We start from the raw sequence: 23920 nt of genomic DNA on the forward strand, positions 1-23920 counted from the left end.
AGGCAGCCGCGTCCCAGGACACCGTTCCTTACTCAGGGGAGCAGCAGGGACGGGTTTTCCATCGTTCCTTACTCAGGGGAGCAGCAGGGACGGGTTTTCCATCGTTCCTTACTCAGAGGAGCAGCAGGGACGGGTTTTCCATCGTTCCTTACTCAGAGGAGCAGTGGGGACGGGTTTTCCATCGTTCCTTACTCAGGGGAGCAGCAGGGACGGGTTTTCCGCCCCTTCGGTTCTGGCTACACTCACGCCCGCCTCGTGGCGAGCCCGGCTGCACCCCCGGGGCCTGCCCCCTCTTCTAAAAGCACCAATTTATCCACAGAAATGTTAAAAACCGCTAACAACAAAACAAATCAGCGTGGAGGAATGTCTATTTTAAGTGCCTTCCACTGCAGACGTAAGGCCAAACTCTGCCCTTCCTTAAAGCAGGATAAACCCTGAGCAGCTCCCCCGCAGCCCTGGGGTAAGGTGGGTGCATTCTCATGGCCTGCCCCTACATTTTCCCCTCCAGTCTGGCCCCCTGGCCACTTTCATACTCCAAAGACAGCTGTTCCATTTTCATTCACTTAGATGCGTAGCTGTGTTCAAACTTGTCACTCAGAAGCAAATACAACTTAAACAAGAGACCAAAGCCTTTTCCTTTCATGCTCCGTATAATCAGTAGAGTTTTCTTCCCGAAGGAAAACGACGTTTTCTGAAAAACCCACTGAAAAATATTATCATTTCCATCCTTCTCTCCCCCAGACTCCCCCCTCCCAAACAGTATTTTGCATCCGTAACCACACTCACACAGATGAAGAAGCTTCTACTCCTCAGCAAAGCAAGTCCTTAACAAAGGGGAATTTTAGAGGGAAATGGGAAAACACAGCAACAACATTTTAATGAAAACCTTTCCTTGTTTTTTACTGGTTTTTATCAGCTCTAGAGAAAAGTGTTAAGCACAGAAGATAATCAGGAATAGGAATATCACAACATTTTAGCAAAGAAAGTAATTTTTCTACCACGAATCCGGGGACCACGATGGTCTGCATGAATAATTATTATGCTTTGTTACTGAAGCCTCGCAATTCCTGTCCTGCTCCGTTGCAGTTCCCAGAATACATGACATCCTTCTGATCCCCTTCACTAAGTGACATCTGGCGCACTCTTCTTCACAGCTGAACTTGACTGGTTTGGAAAACGTGTATGTCATTTCATGCTCACTTTGCTATCTCCACAGGCTTTTTCATTATTTTCAGTGAAACTTTTCATAAAATGACTTCTGAGGGCTCGATTTCAGCTGAGGTTTCTGCCACCAGGTGAAGTTCAGACGTTTCCTACAGCCTTGTTGTAAAGTGAGAGACTACATCAGGGTTCCTTTCCTTTTTCATTTTTAACTCTCTCCAGGATACCAATTAATTGTTTCTCAAATGACCTCAATGTTTTGGCTCCAACTCTACAAGTCTGTCTCCAAGGCTATCCTTCATGGTTATGAGTTTTCTGACATCTGTGTTACATTTTTTTCAAAGAATTACTATTCCTTTGTGCCCTCTTGACCTATTTCAGTATACACAATGCTAATTATAAGTCTCTTCCTAATTAAAAGTGACTACCACCATATATCTAAATAACACTTATATTCTTACTCTGACAAATGCAGCAACGCTTCTACTGCTTTAACCTTAGAACACACATTTAAAAGAAGCTGAGTGAGCAGAATGTCTTTTGTACAAGCTTGAGAAATTCTTTTCAGACTTTTTTTAGCAAACCTTTATCAGGGAGCTATACCAGTCATCGTTCTCATCAGCTTCAGTCGTTATCTTCTAGAATAAACTCAGTGATAATTGTGTAGCCTGACTTCACCGATTTATTTTTAACCGAAGCTTTTTAGACTGCCTTAGTCTACTTATCCAAGACATGGATTTTTTCCTACTCTTTAAGTGCTAAAACTTGAAGAGCTTCTTTATTCTTCACTGCCAGATGACGCAACTTCAGCTGTGTAATGTTCAGAGGTCATTCTGCCTGGTAGCATGAAGCTGGTCTCTGCAGTGCACCTACAGCTCTTACTTTAATTACAGATTTCTGCTTTAGTGTCAATCATCTTTATGCTTGCATCTGAAATGCATACCTCAAGTTACTTCTACAAGCAGGGATATGTTGCCCATCAGGTGTCTGTAAACTATTTTGTATGCGAACCCCACCCTATAAATAACACGATCCAACATCTGAGTGAGTATATACTGGAATGATACAGCAGAGATATCAAGATCAGTATGAAAATAGCAATGTAGTAACGTGTAGGAACTGCAGCACATCCATCTTTCAGTTGACTGGTCATTCATTGCAACTTGAATATATTTTTCAGTTGACTGGTCATTCATTGCAACTGGAATATATTTAGTATAAATTTATACTGCCTCACACAGCCACAGAGATGGCTGTGGCTTCATCACGTGAAAACTAGCTTTACCTGGCTCCTGATGCGTCGTTTTTCTCTAGCTGTCGGACGAGGAGCTTGGCTATGGCAGTGAAACTGTTGCTCATGCGGTAGATATCTCTGCTCTGAGTGCCCAAGATGCTCGAGAAGGTGTCAGTGAGACTCTTAATTTCCAGCAAAAGAATATGGTGAAACGAGTGCTCCATATTGGCCAGCTGGTTCACTAAATACATCAGACATATTCTGGCGCTCTCCTACACAACACAAGGAAAGAACAACAGTTTTAAATAAATGAGTTCATTGTTTCCTTGTACAAAGAAGGTTTGTGTGCGTGCTGCTGATTAAACCATTGTCATTGGGGAATAGTGGCTACCCCACGATAACTAACAAAAAGGCAACTGCACCAAACAGAGTGTTTATTTTTGTGTACTACTGATGTTACATTTATTCCTCTTGGTATTACCTAACTTGGCCCAAACTCAGTACACCTTGTGTCCTCCTCCAAACCTAGAGTCAGCGTCCCTAAAGCACCTCTGAAGGGCCCTGCGCTGCTCAAGGGTGTTAGATCAGCCTGGCTGAGTGCCCAGAGCACCAGCAACAGACCTAGCTCCCCCTTCCACCTTTGATGAGCCTTGTGAGCCTGGCCAAGCTACTTCACCTCCCCATACCCAGTTTCTGTGCCCTTTCTTTGCTTTATTCTCTGCCGTTTCTCTCGAGAAGGGCCAAGCGCTCGCGCACGCTGCTCCAGTTCACAGGCTCTGCTCCCCCCAGGGTGTTTTTCCCCGTGTCCATACCCGGCCCGGTGCACACTGAGCTCACAGAGGCATTAGCACGGACACGAACAAATTCTAACCTGCCGGCAGAGCTCAGCTCAACAGACCCTGCGGCTCAGGTCTGCCCTGCTTGGTGGCACTGCGTGACCCATGACTGTCTGTGCTTCTGCGCCTTCCTTATGGCCTCAGTGTATTAACAGGCTAAGGTCCAGAATTTTGGCTTTGTCCCTCTTACTCTCCACTCCATAACTGCAAGTAATCAAGGGTCACCAGGCGATTGCAGTGAATTCTGCGTATGCCATTAGCTGTTACAAATACTCCGCCAGGAGCAAAGATCTATTTTTCAGACCATAAAACACTCCCCAGTCACGACTTCCCTTTCTGGACCTGTTGAGTGTTGCTATATTTAGCAGTGTCACCTAAGAGCCTGTCGTCACCGGTGCTACCCAGCCTGAGCAGGGCTCTTCCAGCAGAGCCTCGGCAGAGGAGCGAGGGGACTATCAGCATCTCCTCTCGCTAATGGCGAGAGGTTAAAGTACCTCGTAAATCACAGGGGTTCTCTCCTTTCACAGCAATTCATTTAGGAGCAACACTCAGATTAGAGCTGTGACTAACGCTGCAACAAAGAGAAGTTCAAAATGAGATTTCATTTTAAGATCTCATCACACGTGATAAGGCGCTGTCTGGCAGCCGTATCAATCACTGAAGTCTGATATGCCCTCTGTAGCCAAAGTTTTGCTGGTCAATTTTCCAGGGGGATGCGATCGCGCCAATTTATCAGCAAGATCACATCCCCCACAAATTAGGATTCAAGGGCCTGTTTCAGATCATGATATTAAACATGCAAATATTTTCTAGCAAAGCTACTTTATCGCCTCTGCTTGGCAAGGGCACACAACTCCAGTTCCAACTAGTTCTGTATGTACGTGCACATATTCACATATTGAAACAGAAACCGCAAAGGTGAAGAAACACATTAGGATTCCTCTGTTTTAATTGTTCTAAGTGTATCAGGTTCCACAGTCCTAAAAATAACTAAGTGGGAAGAGCAGCAGAGAAAGTCACAATTAACTCAGGAGCTCACACCAGATCCTCCGCTCGGGTAACTGGGTATGGTTCTGCTCAGTGAAGCCCACTTGAGACTCAGCGGATTGTTACAGAAATTGGATGATATTTTGCCTCTAGAGCCTGTGCTGAAATGCAAACAATGGCAAAAATAAAAAATCCTCTTCTTCCCAAGGGTTAGCAGAAAAGGAGGAGAGGTCGTGTGCCATACACATACTCCAAACACTGTGGGGCAATAACATTATTACCTCTTCTCTTCTGGGACCTCGTAACGGGAGAGAAAAAATTGCTGAAAGTTTGATTCCAAATGCAGCTGGGTCGTAAAAATACACGGGGGACTTCAGCAGAACATGGCCTGAGCATCACAAGCAAGACATTTTTGGAAGAAAAAGTCAACTTATTTCAAACAAAAGGGGATCTGCGACACCGCGCCATGACAGAGATAAATGAGAAAAGCGTATCAGACAAATTGCTTCCCTTCAGCCATATGGGGAAAAACTGCAGCTACATCCTCGGATGGGCTGGGACGGTGTGACGGAATGAGCTTTTTCCTCAATGGCTTGAAAGAGGTTGACTTTTTGGTACATATTCACTAGTTTATTTGGAAGACGATCCTCCCTCCAAGAGATAAACACAGGCTCAATTAACATTTAAAACACATTTTTGTTTCCTAAACAAACTGTGCAGCAGACGTAACTGGAAGAGAAGTTTTGACCATTTTCATGTCACTTTGATCCAGCTGGAGTGTCTCCAGCCATGCTGAAATGCTGCTACTCGCCTGGAGTGAGGTAAAAGAACAATAAACTTTACTGAGTAATATAATATGTAACTGTTACACAAAACAAAATTACAGCAAAATAGCTCAACATGAAAGCAGTCATTATCCTTGCCACAATTTTTACCCCAAAATTTTCAGAAAGCCTATTTGGATGTAGGCAACCCCTTGGGTTTTTTTAACAATGCTTATTTTATGTATTCATGTATTTTTTCATAAGGATCCTTTGCATTTTATGGCTTTACATCTGCCAGTAGGTGAAGATCTAAAATATAAATAACGAGGTGTGGCAAAGTATTTTGCTTTATCTTAAAATCAGGCTGAGGAGACTACAAAAAGGCTTTCAGAAGTAACTCTGACTTCCAGTGGATTCAAAACATACAGGTATTGGGGAAAAAACAAAACAAAACAAAAAAAAACAACAAAAAAAACCCTCACAAAAACGTTCAAATTGACCTATGCCCCAAGATGGTGTTTTGCTTTGCACAAATTTATGGTTAAGGGACAAGTTCTGATTTCAACTTCACCCATGAGACCGTCACTGACATCAACAGAAATGGTGTGTATAAACAAGGGGGCAACCGTTAAAATAAAGGGATCTCTTTTCAGCCAAAGCTCTCATCTCTCCAGGGGTCTGTCTGAACTGCCAAGGTGCAGAGAGCAGCTCAGGGAAAGCACGAGAGGCTGCTTCTAGAAACCAGCAGAAAGGATTTTCGGCTCCTATCTGCGATCTATACCCTAAAGGGCCAAGCCTCAATCCTTGCCACCCTCTTTGCCCCACGTAAACCTCTCGGTGAAATAAAATATCAGCAAAATTCCAGCGCTACCACCGTCATTTCATTTCCCACTTGCTTTGCTTGGCCGGGAAGGAGATGCTGATGCTGGTTCACGTCTGTAAGTAAGAACGAGCAGCGTATCTGTAACACGGCTCCGTTACAGGGAAAGGAAGAGGGGGAGAAGTGACAGCAGAGGCTTTGAGGAAGGCATCGCCACGGTGGGCTGCGGGACAAGGCCATCGGCAGTGCCTGTGTCTGCAGGGACCATTTTGCTGCTTGCACATTTCTACTTGGACCTGATCTAAATAAATTAACTGGCTGCAGCAATGCTTGAAACTTAGCAGTTACGCTCACAGATCAGAGTATTATTTTAATTCTTTCTTGTGGGTGCGCTCACTTATATACTGAGCCTTTAAGATCTGTCCAGCTTTTACGGTGCCAGATGTGTTTCTGCTTATTTTATCACAGGCTGATTGTCTGCATTGCAGTGAGTCATGCCCCATACATCAGAGAAACCCATGGCACTACTTTTTTTTTTTTTTTTTTTCTTTCCTTTCAAAAAGCCTGATCTGCATGGGAGCATGAAGAGACACGACCCGTCTCTTGGCTCACGATAGGGTGGGGGGTAAAATCAGCACAAGAAACCACCAGAATGAACAAAACAAAACCTTTACAGGGGAAAAGGAAGCCTATGAGAAATCCGCTGTGTTACTAATCACACAAGAGCCACAGGGACCCTTCGGTCACCACGTCTGGTCTGACACAATTGTGGACCAATGAATGTCCCCCCAAAGTAGCTCCTCATACCCCTCCAAAACTGTGGGTACTCAAGTTCCCCGAAATAAAATGGAAAACCCTTTAGGGTAAAGAGGAAAAACTCACAAGCAGAAGGGGAGAGAAAGACCATCAGTTATAACATCTCTGAAGGGAGAGGGAACTTGTTACGTGAAAGCACGCAGGTGATGTGGGGCAGCAGACTGCATCCCACAGCACAAAAGAGGCAAAAGCCCCATGAAACAAAAGTGTTCAACATAGAGAAAATGGAAAACTTCCCCCACGTCTGCCTAAGCCTCCTCAGCAACTCCAGCATAGGTTTTGCTCCCAAAATGGTCACTAACCTTGGCTCCAGCCTGCAACGCCCAGCCACCACCCGAGCACATTTTAAGGCCCTTTCTGCATGTTTTATACCAGAGGGAACAAGCAAACTGGCAGAGTGGCACTGCCAGAAGCACATCCAAATCCTCCAGGAGCAACGGTGATGAATAGACACTGGTCCCTACCGAGAGAGAGCAGCAGTGCTGGCAGAGGGAGCTGCCAGGCTGCTCGCGGGCAGGGCTGGGGCACCCGTGGCCCTGCAGACGGTCCCCGAGACCCACTTGCTCCTCAGGATGCCCCAAAGCTCCTCTATATTATGCTCGGACCTCTCCTCACCTGGAAAGCTTGCCTTCCTTTTCCCACCAAGAGGTTCTCCCTGGCTTGAGGCACAGCGTTGAGAGGCTCTTTCTGCCACCCTGGCTCCTCTGCCCGGCACGGAGGAGACGGGACGGAGCGGGGACAACCCTCCGGAGCAGGATCCAGTGGGGACGTTTCACGGAGCGCGTAACCCGCGTCCCGGTTGTGGCCATCGGCGTTGTGCAAGCCTGGCACTGAGGTCAGGAGCCCCACGGACTGATAAGGCTCAAAGGTGATTGCAGAAAGAAAATCAAGTCACCGGAGCGCTGGCAACCGCTTAGACATTTCGATCAGAGCAGATCTTCCATAATTCAGAATTATTCATCTTTTCGGAAAGCAAAACGAGGAGAGGAGCGGAACCATTCGTCTCACTTTGGAAAACCCCGCTCTGCCACCCTTTGGGTGTTGCTTTTATCAATGTTTTTTGAGTATCTAGGGAAAGGTCTCCTGGATGTCACTAAAGCAGAGCCCACAGCAAACAAACGAGAAGTGTCCCATCTCTGCAAACACGCAGCGCTCGTGGCGGCAGAGTGGGCTGGAATGCAGACTGCTGCTACATCAGCAGCTTCTTAGAAAAATAAGACATATGACATGGGACGTAATGCCAGTTACTTATAAGACAGAGATTGGAGACTAATTATTCAATGCAGGCTTCCCCAAGCTGCACATGTAACACTTGGTAGCTACGTGTGTCTGCACAAACCAACAGATTAAAAAATATAAGGAGAAAATGTTCTGCAAATCACTTCTTTGTAAACTTTACTGTAGTCTGTAGTTTCCAACAATATATGAAATGCAACATGCCCAGTTGGTTCCTTGCTTGTTCTTGGTACTGATATAAATCAATAACAACAAAAGGCAAAATAAATACAGTCCCTTTTAAGTAGCAGAACACAGCAGAAAAGGGGCCTCAGACACTCACATGGGAAGAGCTGGTTCAACACACTAAAACACAGAATCTGAATTAAATCCTTAAATTCTGATCCCAGCTGTGCTCATTTGAGGATTAGCTGGTTATAACTTGTAAAGCTTATAGGAGATGTTGACTCTTAAGTACTAAACACAGAGCTAAATGTGGTCAGCTGCAGTTCTTATAAAGGTAAATTTTGCTCGGGTGATGTAAGTAAACGAGGAGAGAACAACAAAGTTCATTTAGCTCACAGTCTTCAACGTGATTTTGGCTTCCCCCCCACCCCAAAATAAGATTTACAAAGCCAAACCAAATCTGGGTTTGATTCTTATGAGATAAATTGCACTTTAAATGACTATAAAGCTCAAGATCAGCAGAAACAGCAAGCGTAGTGTCTTCCTGGGCCGTACCCACAGCGATCAGATGCCCGTTGACCAGCCAATCCACGTCAAAACCAAGTGCCAAAGGAGAAATAATTTGCCTTATTGCAACAAGTGAGGTGAGGCTTCACAACATCCATCCACTCTGGTGAACGGGAGCACGGAGGGGCTGTCCCCCCCTCTGCCTCCCACCAGGCTCCCCCACGCCACACTATCCACTTGAATCAGCGCGACCGCCTCATCTAAGAGTATTATCGAGACAATTCTGAATTATTAAAAAGGCTGCGCACAGGAAAACTTCCCCTTGCTTCTCACGTGTCTGGTTTTACCTCCAGCAACACGTAACGGGGCGTACGGCCCGGCGTTTGCCCGACGGGCCTGCACGAGGGCAGGCGAGGTGCCCCGAGGCTCGCGGCTGGTCCTTTGTCACCGAGCAGAGCCGCGGCACCGGGCACGGAGCCTGACCCCCCGACAACACCCCCTCCCGACACTTAAGGGACTAACTTTGGATAGAGGCCAAAAGAAACCATTATCTCCGGACACAGAAGCCTCTCTGGAGAGTCTCTGATGACCACTATCATCGGTGAAAGCACACCGTTATCTGTATCCACAAAAGTAAATAGAAGAACTGTCATCTTAAAGGCAGAAGAAGAATTTATACAGGATTTTCCCCCGCACAGCAAAACGACGCCACTTTTCTCCCCTCCTCCCTCCAAACTGGCCTCCAGCGGAGTCAAAGGAAGGACAACCAAAAAAGTCTGGTTTGGAGAGGCAGAACGCGCAGTGCAATCTCTAGCCTTTATGCAAACAAACTCCACTTGACTTAGTGCAAGTTTTGCCTCAAGGATCACTGGAAGGATGTGGAAACCGCGGGATTCAGCTCTTTACTGAAATAAATTATCCAGGTTACCGTATGGCTAGCATCAGTGCCACGCTTCAGCAAACGGTTAGATTCACGGCATGCCCTTCATTTTCTGCTACATAAACGAGTTATGTCGCAGCCATAAGAATCTGGATTATTTACCAGAAACTCTTTGATTTCGGCAGAACATTATTTTTGCCTTTACAGGACCATGATTTGAGGTGGAAGGAAAATGTCTATTAACAGTGGTGAAAGACACATAAGCTCATACCTGGGGGTGAAAATAAAATCTCATTAAAAATCATGACGTGTCGTAAGTTTAACCAGTTTGGTGTCCTCAGGACACCCAAGGTCTTGAGCAATCAGGTAGTTTACAAGCTCGTGGTGGTAACCTCCTCCAGGCTGGATTTTTAGGAGCAGGGGATAGCGGCAGGGTAAGACAGGTCTGGTTGGGGTGCAAGGGATTTCCCAGATCCAGCGGGACAGGGATCTTCACGAGCAGCATCCCTTGCTGCTGGGGAGGCAGGGCTCTTGGGGTTCCCATCAGAGCTGGTATTTTGGGGAGGGCAGAGGGCTCGGGGACCCGCGAGCTGCCCAAGGGTCTCTGTGCACACAGGGGGTTTGGGTCTGTTCGCGGCCCGTTATTAGGTGAGCATCGCTCCCGCATCCCGACCGCACAGCCACGACTAAAGCAAAAACTCCACTGCAAATTCATTACGCTGCCATGAAATTCCCGTGATTTTTTAGGAGTTTGTCCCCATAAATCCTTTTTAGGCATAATGTTCCCGTTGGGTCACATCCCAAACCAAGATGTTCCTGTGATGCGGCTTAAGCCCAGCATCACCACCGCGTGTTTTCATTATAAAGACATTTGTCTAAAGTATCCAATTAACTACAGCTACAAAGCCAAAATATCTGGATTATACTATACAAGGAAGTTCATATTTCACTGCATGATTACAGCATTCCTGAAGGCTATATGAATCTAAAATATAATACCATACAAAGGGTGTGCAAAGTATGTTTTTCTTTTTCTCTGCCTTTCATTTCACACATAGGTATATGGCAACCTGGCTTAGCTAAGTCCCCGGAATAACGACAAATATGTAGTTTTATCAAATAGGAGTTTTAGCCATTCCATAAAAAGACAATTCATATCAACAGAATGCATATGTGCACGGATGACATGTAATAATAATTTATATATTTATCTTTCTATTGATGTAATAATAATTTATATATTTATCTTTATAGTAATGTAATAAGCATTTATATGTTTGTCTTTACAACTATGAGAAAAATATTTATCTTTTTCATGCTTACTAATCTCTTAGAGAAAGTTTCTTTCTTTCCCACTAACCTGAAGCCCGTTTCTGTGGAGACCCTTTACTGTGCGACTGTTCCTTGGTTAGAAGAGTGAAGGGCAGTCTTAGTCACTAAATACCACGTCTGAGTTTTGTGGTACTTACTCTCCTATCCATACTGGTATTACAGTCTAGACATATCATGGTGTCCTGACCAGGAATATGTTCTGCTTGGGCAGTCTAGTTACTCACGAAGAAATGAATACTCAGATGTATTACTTTACACAAGATTTAGGAAAAAAAAAAAAAAAAAATCCATCAAACCACCCAACCCCCAAACCAATCAACTTCTTTTGTTTTTAAACTTACCTCATCGATATGTCCAACAGCTCCAAAGATCTTTGCTGTTTGCCCAATCAGACTTGGAAAACTCTCACCAATTTCCTTCAGCATCGGAAGAAAAGGGGCTAAGGCTGTTGGTTCATAGGTGGATATTTCTGTGAGTATGTTTAGAATAGCGTCGCTATGGTTAGGGTCTCTCAAGTGTCCAAATAGAGATGGAACACACTCTTTCAGCACCTAATAAAAAAATCAAACAGAAACAAATTGTGAATATATTTTTCAATTGGGAACACATATAACCAAAAGAAGTACGATACACTGGAGTGTTAAAAATAAAACTAAAAATAGTTTTCAACCCTTGCTTGACCTTTGCACAGAGCTATTGCTGAGGTCAATCAAAGTTCAGCTCAACATGTGGAATAAGGGTAAGCTGTAGCCCTGAAATATTGCAGTTATGCATATATAAGTAAGGAAATGCCCAACTGCTAAAAAAGACAAAAAAACCCTCACCAAATATTTCCCTTGCTCTGGGCCAGTCCTACACTTTATTGATTAAGAGAAGGTAAGACTTATCCTTCCCCAGTGATAAAGTAAATTAAAGTACTAGTAGAAATTTTTGGTTTCCACCAGAAACTAAATAACGTGACAAATTTAATAGCTGGAACAGAGGAAAAAATAAGAGGCAAATCCTCACTGCACAGAAAAACGCTGTAGGCAAGTTGTCATTTCTTGCAACAATTTTCAAGAGGCTGAGGTTGTAGCCCTTAAAATCATCTTACAAACAGGATGCAGAGTAAACAACTACCTACTGAAGGATTAGTTTTCATGTAAACACACAGGTACACTAATACACCCACCTCTGACTCAGTGAAACTGTTGCATCTGTGTAAAAGACATTTCAACACAGAAATGGGGCATAAAGTGACCCGTTCTGTTATTTTTTTGAAGATTACCTGCTTTAGCAAGTTGACACCTACCGCTCTGGCAAAATACTGCAGGTGGGTGGCTGAATAACTCGTCAGTAGTAATAAACGATATTAATGGTAATAATGAGAACACAAAACCTCTTCAGACGTGTCGGCTCCAGCGTGGAGCCTCGCAACAGCCAGCGGTGCACCCCGGCTCCCTCGGTGACACGTCCCTTCCTTCCCACGGGAGCTCTACTCCATCTGGGGCTGTGCACTGCGAGAAAGTTGCCCTGGCTACCTGGGGGACCAGCACTGACCACTGTTGCTGCTTCTTTTCCAAAGACTTTATGAATTTTGTAAATTCACAAAGCAGGTAGTTTTGCGCCTTGTCCTGATAGGTGCGGTCAGTGACATGCAATTTCCAAAGCATGGGATGTTTTGCCTTAGTTAACTAATCTCTGGCTCACTCCTAATCAATTCTGAACTCATTTTGATTTTCCTCGATATGTAATTTAATACAGTTCATCTGTTCTAATGGAAACACAGTTATGGGAATTCATACTCAGCTGACAGAGCAAGAGCCAAAAAAGCTGAAAACAGTTCTGGTTTAACACAAACATTTTGGTGCAGTAGAGTCATTGTTATGTTCTCTTTATGATTAGATGGAGAATTTGGAATGGAATTAAAGAATTCACAGGGAATTAGCGTAGGAAAGCACTGTCATGCATGTTATGGGACTCCTCACTGTTGGGAGAGCAGCTAGCAGACAGACCTTGCCAAGCCATCTGAAACAAATAAACTCCTCCGAAAGGAGGTGCAGCGTTTAAGCAGTAACGATCTTCCAAACACGGTTTTACCCCCAGTTCCTTTTTCCTGGCCACAATCTGGAGGAGCCGGAGGAGGTGGTGCTGTTCGGCCGGGTCCAGCTGAGCCATCAGTGCCACCAGCTCCCTCAGCCGGAGGTTTATCGGCCCCGGCCGCTGCTCGTACAGAGCAGGCAGGACCCGCAGCAGCATCGCGTTCCCTGGGAACAGAGCAGATGAGAGGCCGGGGACTTACTGCGTGTCCGTCCCCTGCAGCTGGAGAGAGCCCTAGAAAAATCAGCACACACACCTGGAGACACCAGTTTTCAAGAATCATCAGTACAAAACCAGGGAGGTATAAAACGCACCGCAGAAATATATACACCGGGCCAGGAGGCCCAATAAAATAACCTAAACAGAGTGAATCACTGGAGGTATAACAAAGTAGGTGCTAAAAAAAAAAAAATAATCCTATTAATTACAATTTTCATTCTCAAGTACGATATGAGAAGGTTGAAAAAAAAAAAAATCCTATTAATTACAATTTTAACTCTCAAGTACAATATCATGAGAAGGTTGAAAAAAAAAATCCTATTAATTACAATTTTAACTCTCAAGTACAATATCATGAGAAGGTTGAAAAAATAAAATCCTATTAATTACAATTTTCATTCTCAAGTACAATATCATGAGAAGATTGAAAAAATAAAATCCTATTAATTACAATTTTCATTCTCAAGTACAATATCATGAGAAGGCTGCTTAACGAGCTTTCAAATTTGGATGATACTCTGAGTCCTAGACCAAACTATGTGTCATTTAAATAAATAGATCAAAAAAAAAAAAAAAAAGGCTAGGAAGGACATAAAAGCTACATTTCTCTTTTGTCAAGATTCAGACTTTCAAATTAAATAAGCAACATATGGAAAGAATAGCTGGTTATTAAGAGAACTAAATATGCCCGACAGTAAATTTGAACATAAATAGTTAAGGATGCCATTTCCAGGAATAGAAAAGAGCCAGAGAGAGTCAACTGCAGACAGACAAAGATATGCAAAACCCTCTCACACATTTTCTTAAGATGTCTGTGCATAATTCAATTTGAAGCCCAGGCTCATACCAAAATATATAACTTCACATTGCTGTACATGCCTGCCTCAATATATTTAAGTTTCACTTGAGCAACATATGGAAAACATCTGCCTATTGCAACGTAGTACGGCTCCGTTTTGTAAACCCCTGAAAGTCCTTAAGGTCTCTTTGGATTTGGTTTCCAATAGGAACTAGCTCTCTGGCCTGCTGCTTTGGCTCCCATTTAAATCCCAGCCATGCAATTTTGGAAGATAAGCAGGTCACTTCATGGACGGCCGAAAAAAAAAAAGGATGTATGGGTTCAGACTGGACCCCATCGTGCTCTTGCCAGGCACAGAAAACGCACCCCAAGACACCGCGAGGACTTGCAGCATCACCTTTGAGCCAAATCACTAGCACATAATTCATCGCAGGCTCAGACAACTTTTAGTTGAGCAGCTTGTAAAGATCCCTAAGGGTCCCCGTGCGTCGGAGGAGCGCCTCCGCGCTGTTCGGCCGGCCACACCTCAGCACCCCATCCTGGAGTGTTTATTCTGCTTGAAGGATGGTCGGCTTCTCCTCGAAGGCCTCTCCGAGCCCTCTGTGCAACCCCTGCCGTGCCAAGGGCAAGGCTCCCACCCCACCTCCGGTCCCTTGGATGGGGCAAATTTCTGTCTTGTTTTGCTCTACGTATAAAACACAAAGGCCAGTTGCAAAGGAAAGATGTTTGCTGATGAATTACACTAAATAAATCTGTAAGCTGGTCAGGTCTGGCCATTTTCTACCCACGTTCTTTGTGCAAATCCCTTCCTGATGTTACAAGTCAGTCTGTAAAAAAGTGTCACTTTTTTTTTTTTTTTTTTTTTTTTTAAGTGTCACTAACGTACCGTGGGATTCATGAAAAGCACCAATTCACCCGAAGTTAGAACTGAAATGGCGAGAGGATGTATTTATTGAACTTTTCTAGAGTCACATCTGAGCCTGAAATTGAGCAATTTTGTAACCGAATACGCTAAAAATTATTTTCTTCTCCAGATAATTTAGTGCTTACAGAAATAAGTCCTTTCTTTGCACTTGCACATGTTTAGCTTTCACTGGAAGTTTTCTGCCCATATGGAACAAAGCCCTTAAGCTCCAGTTGGATTTCAGCAATGCTAACAATTGCAAAAGATGAAAATTCCCGTGTTCCTCGACAGGAAAAATTCATCTCAGCTGTAAAAGTGTGGAGGGAAGGAATTCAGCAGAGAGTAACAAAGACTGGCAGCTTTAAACAAGGAAAGACAGCCTCTAACCCGAGACCTGCTATTGCCTAAGCTGGGATGTCACAGATAGGAGGTATCTGGAAATTAAGACTAATTATTCAGTCTGAGAAAACGAGCATTTTAAGTATTGGATGTATTAGAGGAGTGATGCAATTTGACATGACACACGATGGTTTGCAGCCATGGAATTTCTCGGAACAAAAATACTTTGTACAAACGCAGATTTGGGCAGTTTCCTACAGCAAACATTGCTGGCTCTATATTTGCTAACCGAGACAAGTGAAAAGCAACGGCAATTTAGAAGCAACCCCATCGCTTTGGAGTGATATTTAAGTGACCTCACTGACACGGAATTGCTTTTAATTGAATAACCTGTGCATACAACCTTGTAAACAACCCAAGCAGATGCCGCAGCTTGTGCCTGTTCTCCACGTAACCTAAGAAAGGTCACAAAGTACAACCCAATTCACTACTTCCTCGTCTTTTCATGTTTCAAGCTAGCTCCGAGTCCCTTTTGCCATTTGTTTGTCACGCCTTTCCCGTTTCTACGGGATTCACGCACACGCAGCTCACCATCCTTTTGATTTGCAGAGCCTGGGCAAGTCAGAGGTGATATTGTGCCCGTTCCCAAGTAATTTGCTTTTTTCCATCCCTCTCAGTCTAAACAAAGAGCCTGAAAAGTATGTTTGTTGTCTGTGAACGGAAAAGCATTATAGTCAGCTTCTTAATTACCTTCTCTCCCCCTTCCTTCCTCTCCCACCCTTACCCCCAATACTTTCCAGATTGGATTTTCTCAGACTTTCCAAGCAGACCACACACTGGGAATTACACAACTCAGGCAGAGGCTCAGGTACAGTTGGGGACACTCGATGGCTTCGCGCCGTCGGCTGCGAGTCAGGCGGGGAGGAGGCGCCAGGTACAAGGGGAGCAACCCCGCCGGGGCGCTGCGCCAGTGCCAGCCCCCCCGGGCACGCTTTGCCGGAGCTCCCTGAGCGCACGGCGAGCACCCAAGGTCACCTTTGCTCTGCCCAACCCAGCGGCACAGAGAGCTTGTGAAAAAAAAAAATAAATAAATAAAAAAATTAAGAAGTGAGCCTGGTAGCACACCGCCAAGGTAACAGGGACTGAAGGAGCTCTCAGAGCTACGCGGCTGCGTTGGGACATTCGCTCCAAATTGAGTGTTCAAGGATAAAAGCCCACGCCCCGAGGCTAGTTATTTTTCCCCCCCCCCGGGATGACTCAAAGTTAGGCACATACCTCCCTGAAAACGTTCACCACTACTTTACCAAGCTTTTGAGGCTTCTAACGCATTGCTTAACACGTACTTTTGCAGGAGAGCAGCTGGAGGCCCCACAGTGGCAGGAACTCCCTGTACACAGAGGGTAAAAACCAGGGAGACACTTTGGCACGTGGGAACAGCACGGTACTGCGGCCAGCAGCCCAAGGGGCAGGTAGCCCAGGTTTGCACAAGCAAGGTTGGGTGCTGGGAGGCACCTGGTGCAGCAGCACCGGGCTCTCAGCAGCCTTCTGCGGCCCCCGGCACGGCGGAGGAGCCCCGGAGCACCCCTGGGGCGCACGGAGCCAACCCGGAGGAGCCGGTGGCTCCAGCCTTACCTGCCTGCTCGGCAAAAGGTGACACCTGGGAGGTGCCTCCCGGTTCCTGCTGTGGGACGGGGTGATGGCCGAGCCCCCGGACCCCGTCACGGCTGCCTCGTGCGGCCGCACCTCCCGCTCCCGGCCCGGGGGTCGGAGGCAGGAGGAGCAAGGGCAGGAGCACAGGGCTCTCGTTACACGCTCCTGCGTCCAGCGCCGAGGGGCTAAACCAAACTCACAGGGAAAGGGAACACAGATTGCAAGTTAGATGCAGTTATGTGGGTTAGGGTTTGTTTTTGTTTTTTTTTTTTCTCTGAATATTTCAGAGCCAGTATATAATTTGTACGACATTACCCCTAATCTCACCTCAGCAATGCATCTCTGAAATGATGGCCCATTGAACTGATGAGACATCCAGAACTGAAAACAGATTAACACCAATAACCATAATACTTAGCAGTAAACTAACGTGTAATCCAAGAGTGCCTTGTTTTGTTTTCTCAGAATTAACAGAAACAACTCTTATCGTGCAGCTGCTAATCTCCATGCTCCTGAAACAAGACACTATGTTAGCCACATAGTTATGACGTTGTTATTGGTAATTAGGGCTAGAAGAGGAAAATTCTAACAAGCTGTCTTCACGAGTTCTCCTTTATTGCTTAAAGCAGTAAACTGTTAGGATATAACAGACGTTTTTACACATAACTATCAAAAAAAGCTACAATATTTAGGTTAAACCACACACGCGTATCCAAACCAACCCTAGGTATGTTTATTTTTCTACCAATCCCCTCCAGAGCCCTGGCACATACCGACTACCAGAGGGGCTCGCAGAGCACACTTCCCTGTCCACAAATCACAGAGAGTGACACAACCGAGGCGGGCAGCGAACTCGGAGCGATTTCAGCCCCCGCTCTCCCCCTCGCATTGCTGCACGTCCCAGCCACCCGCCCTCGGAGGGGAAGCGGCAGCAGCTTTCCCTATTTTCTTCCCCTCCGCGAGTCCCTCCGTCTCCCCCCAGCGCAAACCTGGAAGGCTGGGATTGAGCAAGCTGCACGCCCCCTCCTCCTCCCGGCCAAAACCAACAGTCAGGAGCGCTCTTATTACAACACTGGCACTAGCAGTGCTCATTCATTCAAGCCGAGGCGCTCGCAGTATTTATTAGGGGCTCGCAGCCTCTCACTCGCCGTCTTGCCTCTGCTCAAGCCCCGCTTCGGCTCCAGCTCTTTTCAGGAAGCAGCTAGAGAATGCTGCCCCAAGAAATACTTTCTCTTCTTACGCTCTTCTGTGTTTTCAGGGCTTCTGTTTCTGTGCTGGATGAAGACGATGACTATGATCTCATGTATGTGAATCTGGATAATGAAATCGAAGGTCCGGTTCTCGGCACCGAGGAAAGTAAGTATTTAAACTCAATTTGTGTCAATTGCAGTCTTTGTTGCCTAGCTCTTGTAACAGTTATTATTACAAGCATAAATTTATTTTGCTTTTTAGGGGAAGCAGCATGTGCTTACACCACTACACTACGGACAGCAAACGCTAAAGCACTTGGATGATGTGCCTCGGAATTTGCTTTATACTCTTCTTTTACAGTTTTCCTGCAGCAGACTGCTGATGACCCTCAATTTTAGAACTGCTCTAACACACGCTACTTTTCTGGTTTGATATGGAAGGAAACACACTGACGGCCGGGCGCACATAAGCCCTGCACAGAGTCAGATTTTGTCAAACGTTCCTTCTGTTTAAAAATGTAAGTACGAAGGAATAGCAACAGCTGTATCTTCTATTCCAGGTGTTTCGTGCGACCGCCAGCGAGACCACTCCGAGTGGGACAAGCTCTTCATCATGCTCGAGAACTCGCAGATGAAAGAGAACATGATGCTGCAGGCGATGGACGAGGTGCTGAAGGTGGACCTGCAGACCCTGAAAGCAGAGCTGAGCCAGCTCATCACCGGCCTCGCGGGCACCTTCGCCACCGTGGCCGAGAAAGTCACCTCCCACGTCGCGTCACAGGTCGAGCAGGCGCTTGCGAGGAACAGCGAGCGGGCGGAAGAAGCCAAGAAGCTTTACGAGTCTGAGCAAGGGAAGGTTCTCGAGCGCGTTCTCCTGCTGAGCCACAACGTGTCCAGCAGGCTCGGCCGGCTGGAGAGCGCTTGGCTGAGGAGGTCTGAGGCGGAGGCTCAGGAGACAGCTTTTCAGCAGGATAAATTCAGTCCCGCCAGAGGAGACAACCTCCTTTTGAACTCTCTGTGGAAAGAGCTACAGCAAACCAGAGCCGAACTGAAGGTGTCGCAGACATGGGCCGCTCAGCACTTACTGCCAGCAGGTAAGTCCACGCGCGCTGTGCTTTACCGGAGAGCTCTCTTTGGTGGGCCTGCCCAGCAGACATCCCATAAACACCCCTCCTAAGCGTCTGACTCCAAAGCGATCTTGCAAGCAGCACAGCAGCTTTGAGCAGTCCGTAGGTAGAGGGAGGGAACCCATTAACTGTTCTCGGAAAAAGAGGGGCTGAGCTTTTCAAACGTGGGCTGAAAGAAGGGTTTAATCAAAGCCATTACGCCGGGCACAGCCAGCGAGGATCCCACCGCCCCCTGGCTCCCAGGTCGAAACGGTTGCCAGAGAGCAGCAACCGTATTTTAAATGTACAAATTCTATTCTCTCACCTTTTACCTTCCCAGCTGGTAACTCCTCCACACCCGCGCCAGTCACTGAGCTCTCCCCTTCTCCTCGTGCACCTACTCACTCCTTCCTCTTCCTAAACTAAACGTTGTCTCCTCACCGACTCCCACTGCCCGAGAGCAGAGCTGGAGCCGAGGACACGCTGCTGATGTCCCGCAGCAGGGAGGGCACGCTCACTGCACGCAACTGTCAGGACAGAGTATTTCTTTGAGCATGGAAAAATTACTAACACCGTGGTGGGTGTTTTGTTGTTTTGTTTTGGCTGGGCTTTTTTCCGCCCCCCCCTTCCAAAACGTTTGCATAGATCAGCAAGCAAGACGGCCATAGAAAGATGAGCTTATCTTTCAAATTTCACTTCAGTTTTTCTGTACGCTGTAATATGACCCCCCCCCTAAAAGCAGCTACAGCAACTTGGGGATGGCAGAGCAGACCCCCATCTATTTAAAGCGTGGGTGCAAAACTGCAACATGCACAATATAACTACACGGAATGTACTCTGCCTCCCGGAGAGCTAGCACTGCATGTCTTCTAAATGTTGGCCTGTCTTTAAAGACTGTATTTTCCACGAATGTAAGTTACTGCAGCTTAAAAACCCCACAGAAATCTACATCTGCAGAATCCCGTGGGCACGGGCGGGTAGAAGTTAGGGTTGCAGTTACACCAGCCTTGCCAGCGACCCTTAGCAGCACGAGCTCTTACACAGGTGAGCAAGAAGAAACGCTGCTTGGAACTGCTAAAGCAAAGGCAACAACTTACACAAGCTTATTACAACACAAACACAGCGTAACAATAGTTTACATCAAAGCATTCTACAATCTAACGTGAATCTATCCTTTCATGTAGGTCAGGGATTCAGCCTGATAAGTAAATTGCTTTTACTCCTTTATTTATCATAACACTTTAGCAATCTTTGGGGAATAGATCTTAGAGCATATTCCTTCTTTTTTTTTTTTTTTTTTTCCCCAGACACATCAAATCTTGCCTTCCAGAAAGCATGATCTCATTCTTTATCTCTCCTGTAACACAGCCAGCCTCACAGTCAGTTACTCTGCACCAGGTGACAGAAAAAAAAACTCGATCAGCATTAAGGATCCCAGTCTCACCAATGGAAATCCAGATTATTTCCACTGATTCCTACGTGTTTTTATATAAAATGTTCTTTTTTCAGTTTAAAGGCTACATTTTAAGTACTTGCAGAGTCTCTCTGAAAAGTTTTTTTCAAGCAAATTTTTAGCAACTGCCTTTAATTTCTCACATCTTGAATTACTGCCAGCCATGCTCTTGAGGGATTTTCTAATCACACTTTTTGTTCTTCAGTGACGCTGTTTTTAATTTTGCTTAGGCCTTGATAATAAAGCCTGAAAGCTTGCTAATTGAAAGCTTTTTCCACAATAGTGTTCTTAAGTAGCATTTTAAGGAGTATCCCCAACAGTTGCTCACTGACCCTGCTCTTCCTCAAAAGGGTCAACGAAGAAATGTAAAATCTGCTCCAAGCTGAAAGGAAGCAGTCTATGAAATAACACAGCAGCGCAATCCTGGAGGACACAAAGAGTCCTTCATTCGCTGAAGCAGAAATTTCCACACACGTTTTAGGCATCTTAGATCCTCTACCTTGTTTAAACAGGAAATGAACCAGTTTAAATTGTAGAAGGGGGCTGCTTCCCGCCGCCCCGTGTCACCTAGAATATTAAGTTATATACAACTAGGGAACAGTATATAGAACACCAAAAATGGCTTGGGCTTAGCGATCATCAGTTACTTTCCCAAGTTTCATAAATTTCTATTAGCGGTTTTAACTAATCTGATTTCTACAATCAACATATTGATTAATTAGAAAATAACTGGGTTAAAAATAGAAGTTGTCTTCTACATCGCCCACGCTTAATCAGGGCACACGAACGTCCCTGAGCAATAACTCTAAAGGCAGGCTTGGAAAAGGGAGTCGTTATAATAAATACACACAGCTCAGCACGCTTCTGCCAAGACTTAAATGAAAGGGAGAGAGGACTGCCCAAAGTAAAGGGGCTCCTTTTTCTGGGGGACCTGGCAAAAGCCTCCCGGGAGGTGTGGCAGAACAGGAGGCGCCCACCCCGTGGGGAGCCTGGGGGAAGCCCGACTTCCCAAGGCAGCCACCAGGACAGGCAGCAGCAAACCTAAACGTTGCTTTGCGCGGCTCAGCACTGCACAGCACACCACTCCTGCAGCGAGGGAAGAGCCAAAAGCCTTGTTCCTGCAGCCTGATTAGCCCCTAAAGCCCTTACCATAGCGTTCGGCGAATCCATCCATCAGCTCTGCCAGCTTCTTCAGGGCATCCCCCCAGCCCCCCAGATGCGCTGAGCTCTCAGCTTCCCCTTTGAGAAGCCCAGAAGTGAGCACAGGTCCGGGGTCCCAACTGTGCATGTACAAATAGACCCGTTTTTATTCACCTAACAATCTTCTTAACTTTTTCAGGGTGTGAAACAGCAATTCTATTCCCCATGCGTTCGAAAAAGATATTTGGGAGCGTTCACCCAACTGCTGGAATGACCCTTCACTCCTTTACTGCTTGTATCTGGATCAAGGTGACTGAGGCTTTGGACAAAACTATTGTCTTCTCCTACGGAACCAAGTTAAATCCGTATGAAATCCAGCTTTATCTCAGCCGGGAGTCTGCAGTGCTTGTTGTTGGTGGTGACCAGCACAAGTTAGCTGTCAAAAATGTGGTTGTTCCCGGGAAGTGGCTCCATCTCTGCGGTGCCTGGAGCTCGGAGAATGGATCCGCGTCCCTGTGGGTGAAGGGAGAGCTCGCAGCCACCGCCTTGGATGTTGCTGATGCTCACACCGTGCCAGACGGAGGGATTTTGCAGATCGGTCAAGAAAAGAACGGTTGCTGCGTCGGAGGTGGATTTGACGAAGCTTTAGCGTTCTCTGGAAAATTAACAGGCTTTAACATGTGGGACAGAGTGCTCAGCGCCAAAGAGATAGCAGCGCAGAGCGGGGAAGATGCGTGCAGTATCAGGGGCAACATCATCGGGTGGGGAGTCACAGAAGTTCTGCCGTATGGAGGAGCCCAGTATGTTTCTTAAGTTCTGGCGAGGCAGTTTCTGAAGCAGAGAATGTAGTTCATGAAGAGCTGAACACCAGTACTTACAAGTAAACAGAGCCATAGGAGCCCGTGTCTCGAATTCCCAAGGAAGATTAGCATTGAAAGTTTACAAAATTAGGAACTGTGGACATCAGATTTGATCTCTGCCTGCTGTTTTGGCAAAGCATTGGAAAAAAAAAAAAACAAAACAAAACAAAACAAAACAAAAAAAAACAAACCAAAACAAAAACTAACCCAAACCCAAACATATCAAGGCATGACATGGGAAAAGCTGTTCCTGAGGTCAGACGACTGCTGTCTCCCCAGCTTTCTGATGTACAAAGCCAAGTGCCACCGTGGACGTTTCGGAGCCGAGCGGTGCTGAAGCAAACGCGGTGGCTGATCGGTCTCTCGTAAGGCTGTGCATCTTCCAGGCTCCTCCAGCCATTGGTCTTTATACTGCTAATGTGAATTGGACAGAGGAGCCACGTAAACCGAGAAATGTGTTGTTTATTAATCATTGTAGTAACTTGTAGACTATAACAAAACTAGCTCCTTGTTTAAAGCATTATTTATGCCACAGATTGACCTAACATATAAAAGTAATATTCCCTTTCATAATCTGATGTTATATATGGAGAAAACACAGCTGTATTATATTGTAAATTGTCCTTGTAATAATTTTATTGAAATTATTTTTGTAAAGTTGCTCTGTAAATAAAGATCTTTACTAAACTGAATCTTTCCACACTTCTCATGAATAGAAACTCTCAAAGTAGTACCAATTGGGAATTTTTCTATATTTTGAATCACGCTAGTTTAGCTGCTAACAGAAAAAGAACATAAATATCAACATCTCATACAAATGGAGAGACCCTCATAGGACTGAAATCCAAGCGTTAGCCAGAGACAGTTTTAAAGGCCCATCACGATAACGATCCCTCTTGTGAATGCTGCCATGTGCAAGATCTGCCACTCCAGAAGCTGTCCCACGGGGTCACTCATACAGAAAGATGCTTGGACATACTGACACAGGGGTGGTGGCCTGAGGCTCAGCTAACACGGTGCTTGGAGGCTGAAGAAGTAGTTTTGAGATATACCCCCCCCAAAAAAAAAAAAAAAAAAAAAAAAAAAAATCAATCAGTACCTCCTGCATAATGCTGGCCATCTGAGAAGGACATGGTCAGTTTTAAGATATGCTTAGGCATCCAAAGTAACCAACTAGTTTGATGCTAACAGGTTTGTAGAAGGTAGAATTGATGAATATTCAGTGGCAGTGGCTTTCTTCTCTCACGTTCACAAGCTTCTCCAAAATCCAGTAAAACCATAGGGCTGGACACAGTGCATAAGCAGCAGATGCAGAGAGCCAAGACACTGGTGGGGATTCGTGTGTAGAAAACAGAGCAGCAGCGGACAATGATGAATAGTTATTTGCTGGATACGTAACTGTTTATGACAAGAACAATTATTCACTACCTGTTGAAGCCTCTG

The 23920-nt window shown here is 45.6% G+C and overlaps 2 protein-coding genes across 2 annotated transcripts in view; one reads left to right on the forward strand and one right to left on the reverse strand.

The window, feature by feature from the left end:
- The window catches only part of VEPH1 (ventricular zone expressed PH domain containing 1), an 87225-nt gene that overhangs the window by 47797 nt on the left and 15508 nt on the right, over nt 1-23920 (reverse strand). Inside the window, exons 5-7 of the mRNA XM_033000091.2 lie at nt 12818-12984; nt 11080-11289; nt 2447-2667 (exon numbers count right to left, since the gene is read on the reverse strand). Coding sequence (XP_032855982.1) covers nt 2447-2667; nt 11080-11289; nt 12818-12984 — 598 coding nt within the window. The remainder of the gene's footprint in view (nt 1-2446; nt 2668-11079; nt 11290-12817; nt 12985-23920) is intronic.
- Nucleotides 17752-22673, forward strand: PTX3 (pentraxin 3). The gene is made up of 3 exons (XM_042800199.1): nt 17752-18084; nt 18479-19012; nt 21817-22673. Exons 1-3 carry the CDS (start codon nt 17937-17939, stop codon nt 22428-22430), a joined length of 1296 nt encoding a protein of 431 aa, XP_042656133.1. The 5' UTR covers nt 17752-17936; the 3' UTR covers nt 22431-22673.

This window comes from Tyto alba, unplaced genomic scaffold (assembly GCF_018691265.1).
Source record: "Tyto alba isolate M040663 unplaced genomic scaffold, T.alba_DEE_v4.0 Super-Scaffold_10, whole genome shotgun sequence".
Lineage (NCBI taxonomy): Eukaryota > Metazoa > Chordata > Aves > Strigiformes > Tytonidae > Tyto > Tyto alba.

What these genes read in the sequence shown, in the direction of transcription:
- PTX3 (XM_042800199.1), top strand. Translation starts at nt 17,937, where the DNA reads ATGCTGCCCCAAGAAATACTTTCTCTTCTTACGCTCTTCTGTGTTTTC. An exon ending in GGTTCTCGGCACCGAGGAAA is followed by an intron (nt 18,085 to 18,478) that starts GTAAGTATTTAA and finishes CTTCTATTCCAG; the next exon opens with GTGTTTCGTGCGACCGCCAG. An exon ending in TCAGCACTTACTGCCAGCAG is followed by an intron (nt 19,013 to 21,816) that starts GTAAGTCCACGC and finishes TAACTTTTTCAG; the next exon opens with GGTGTGAAACAGCAATTCTA.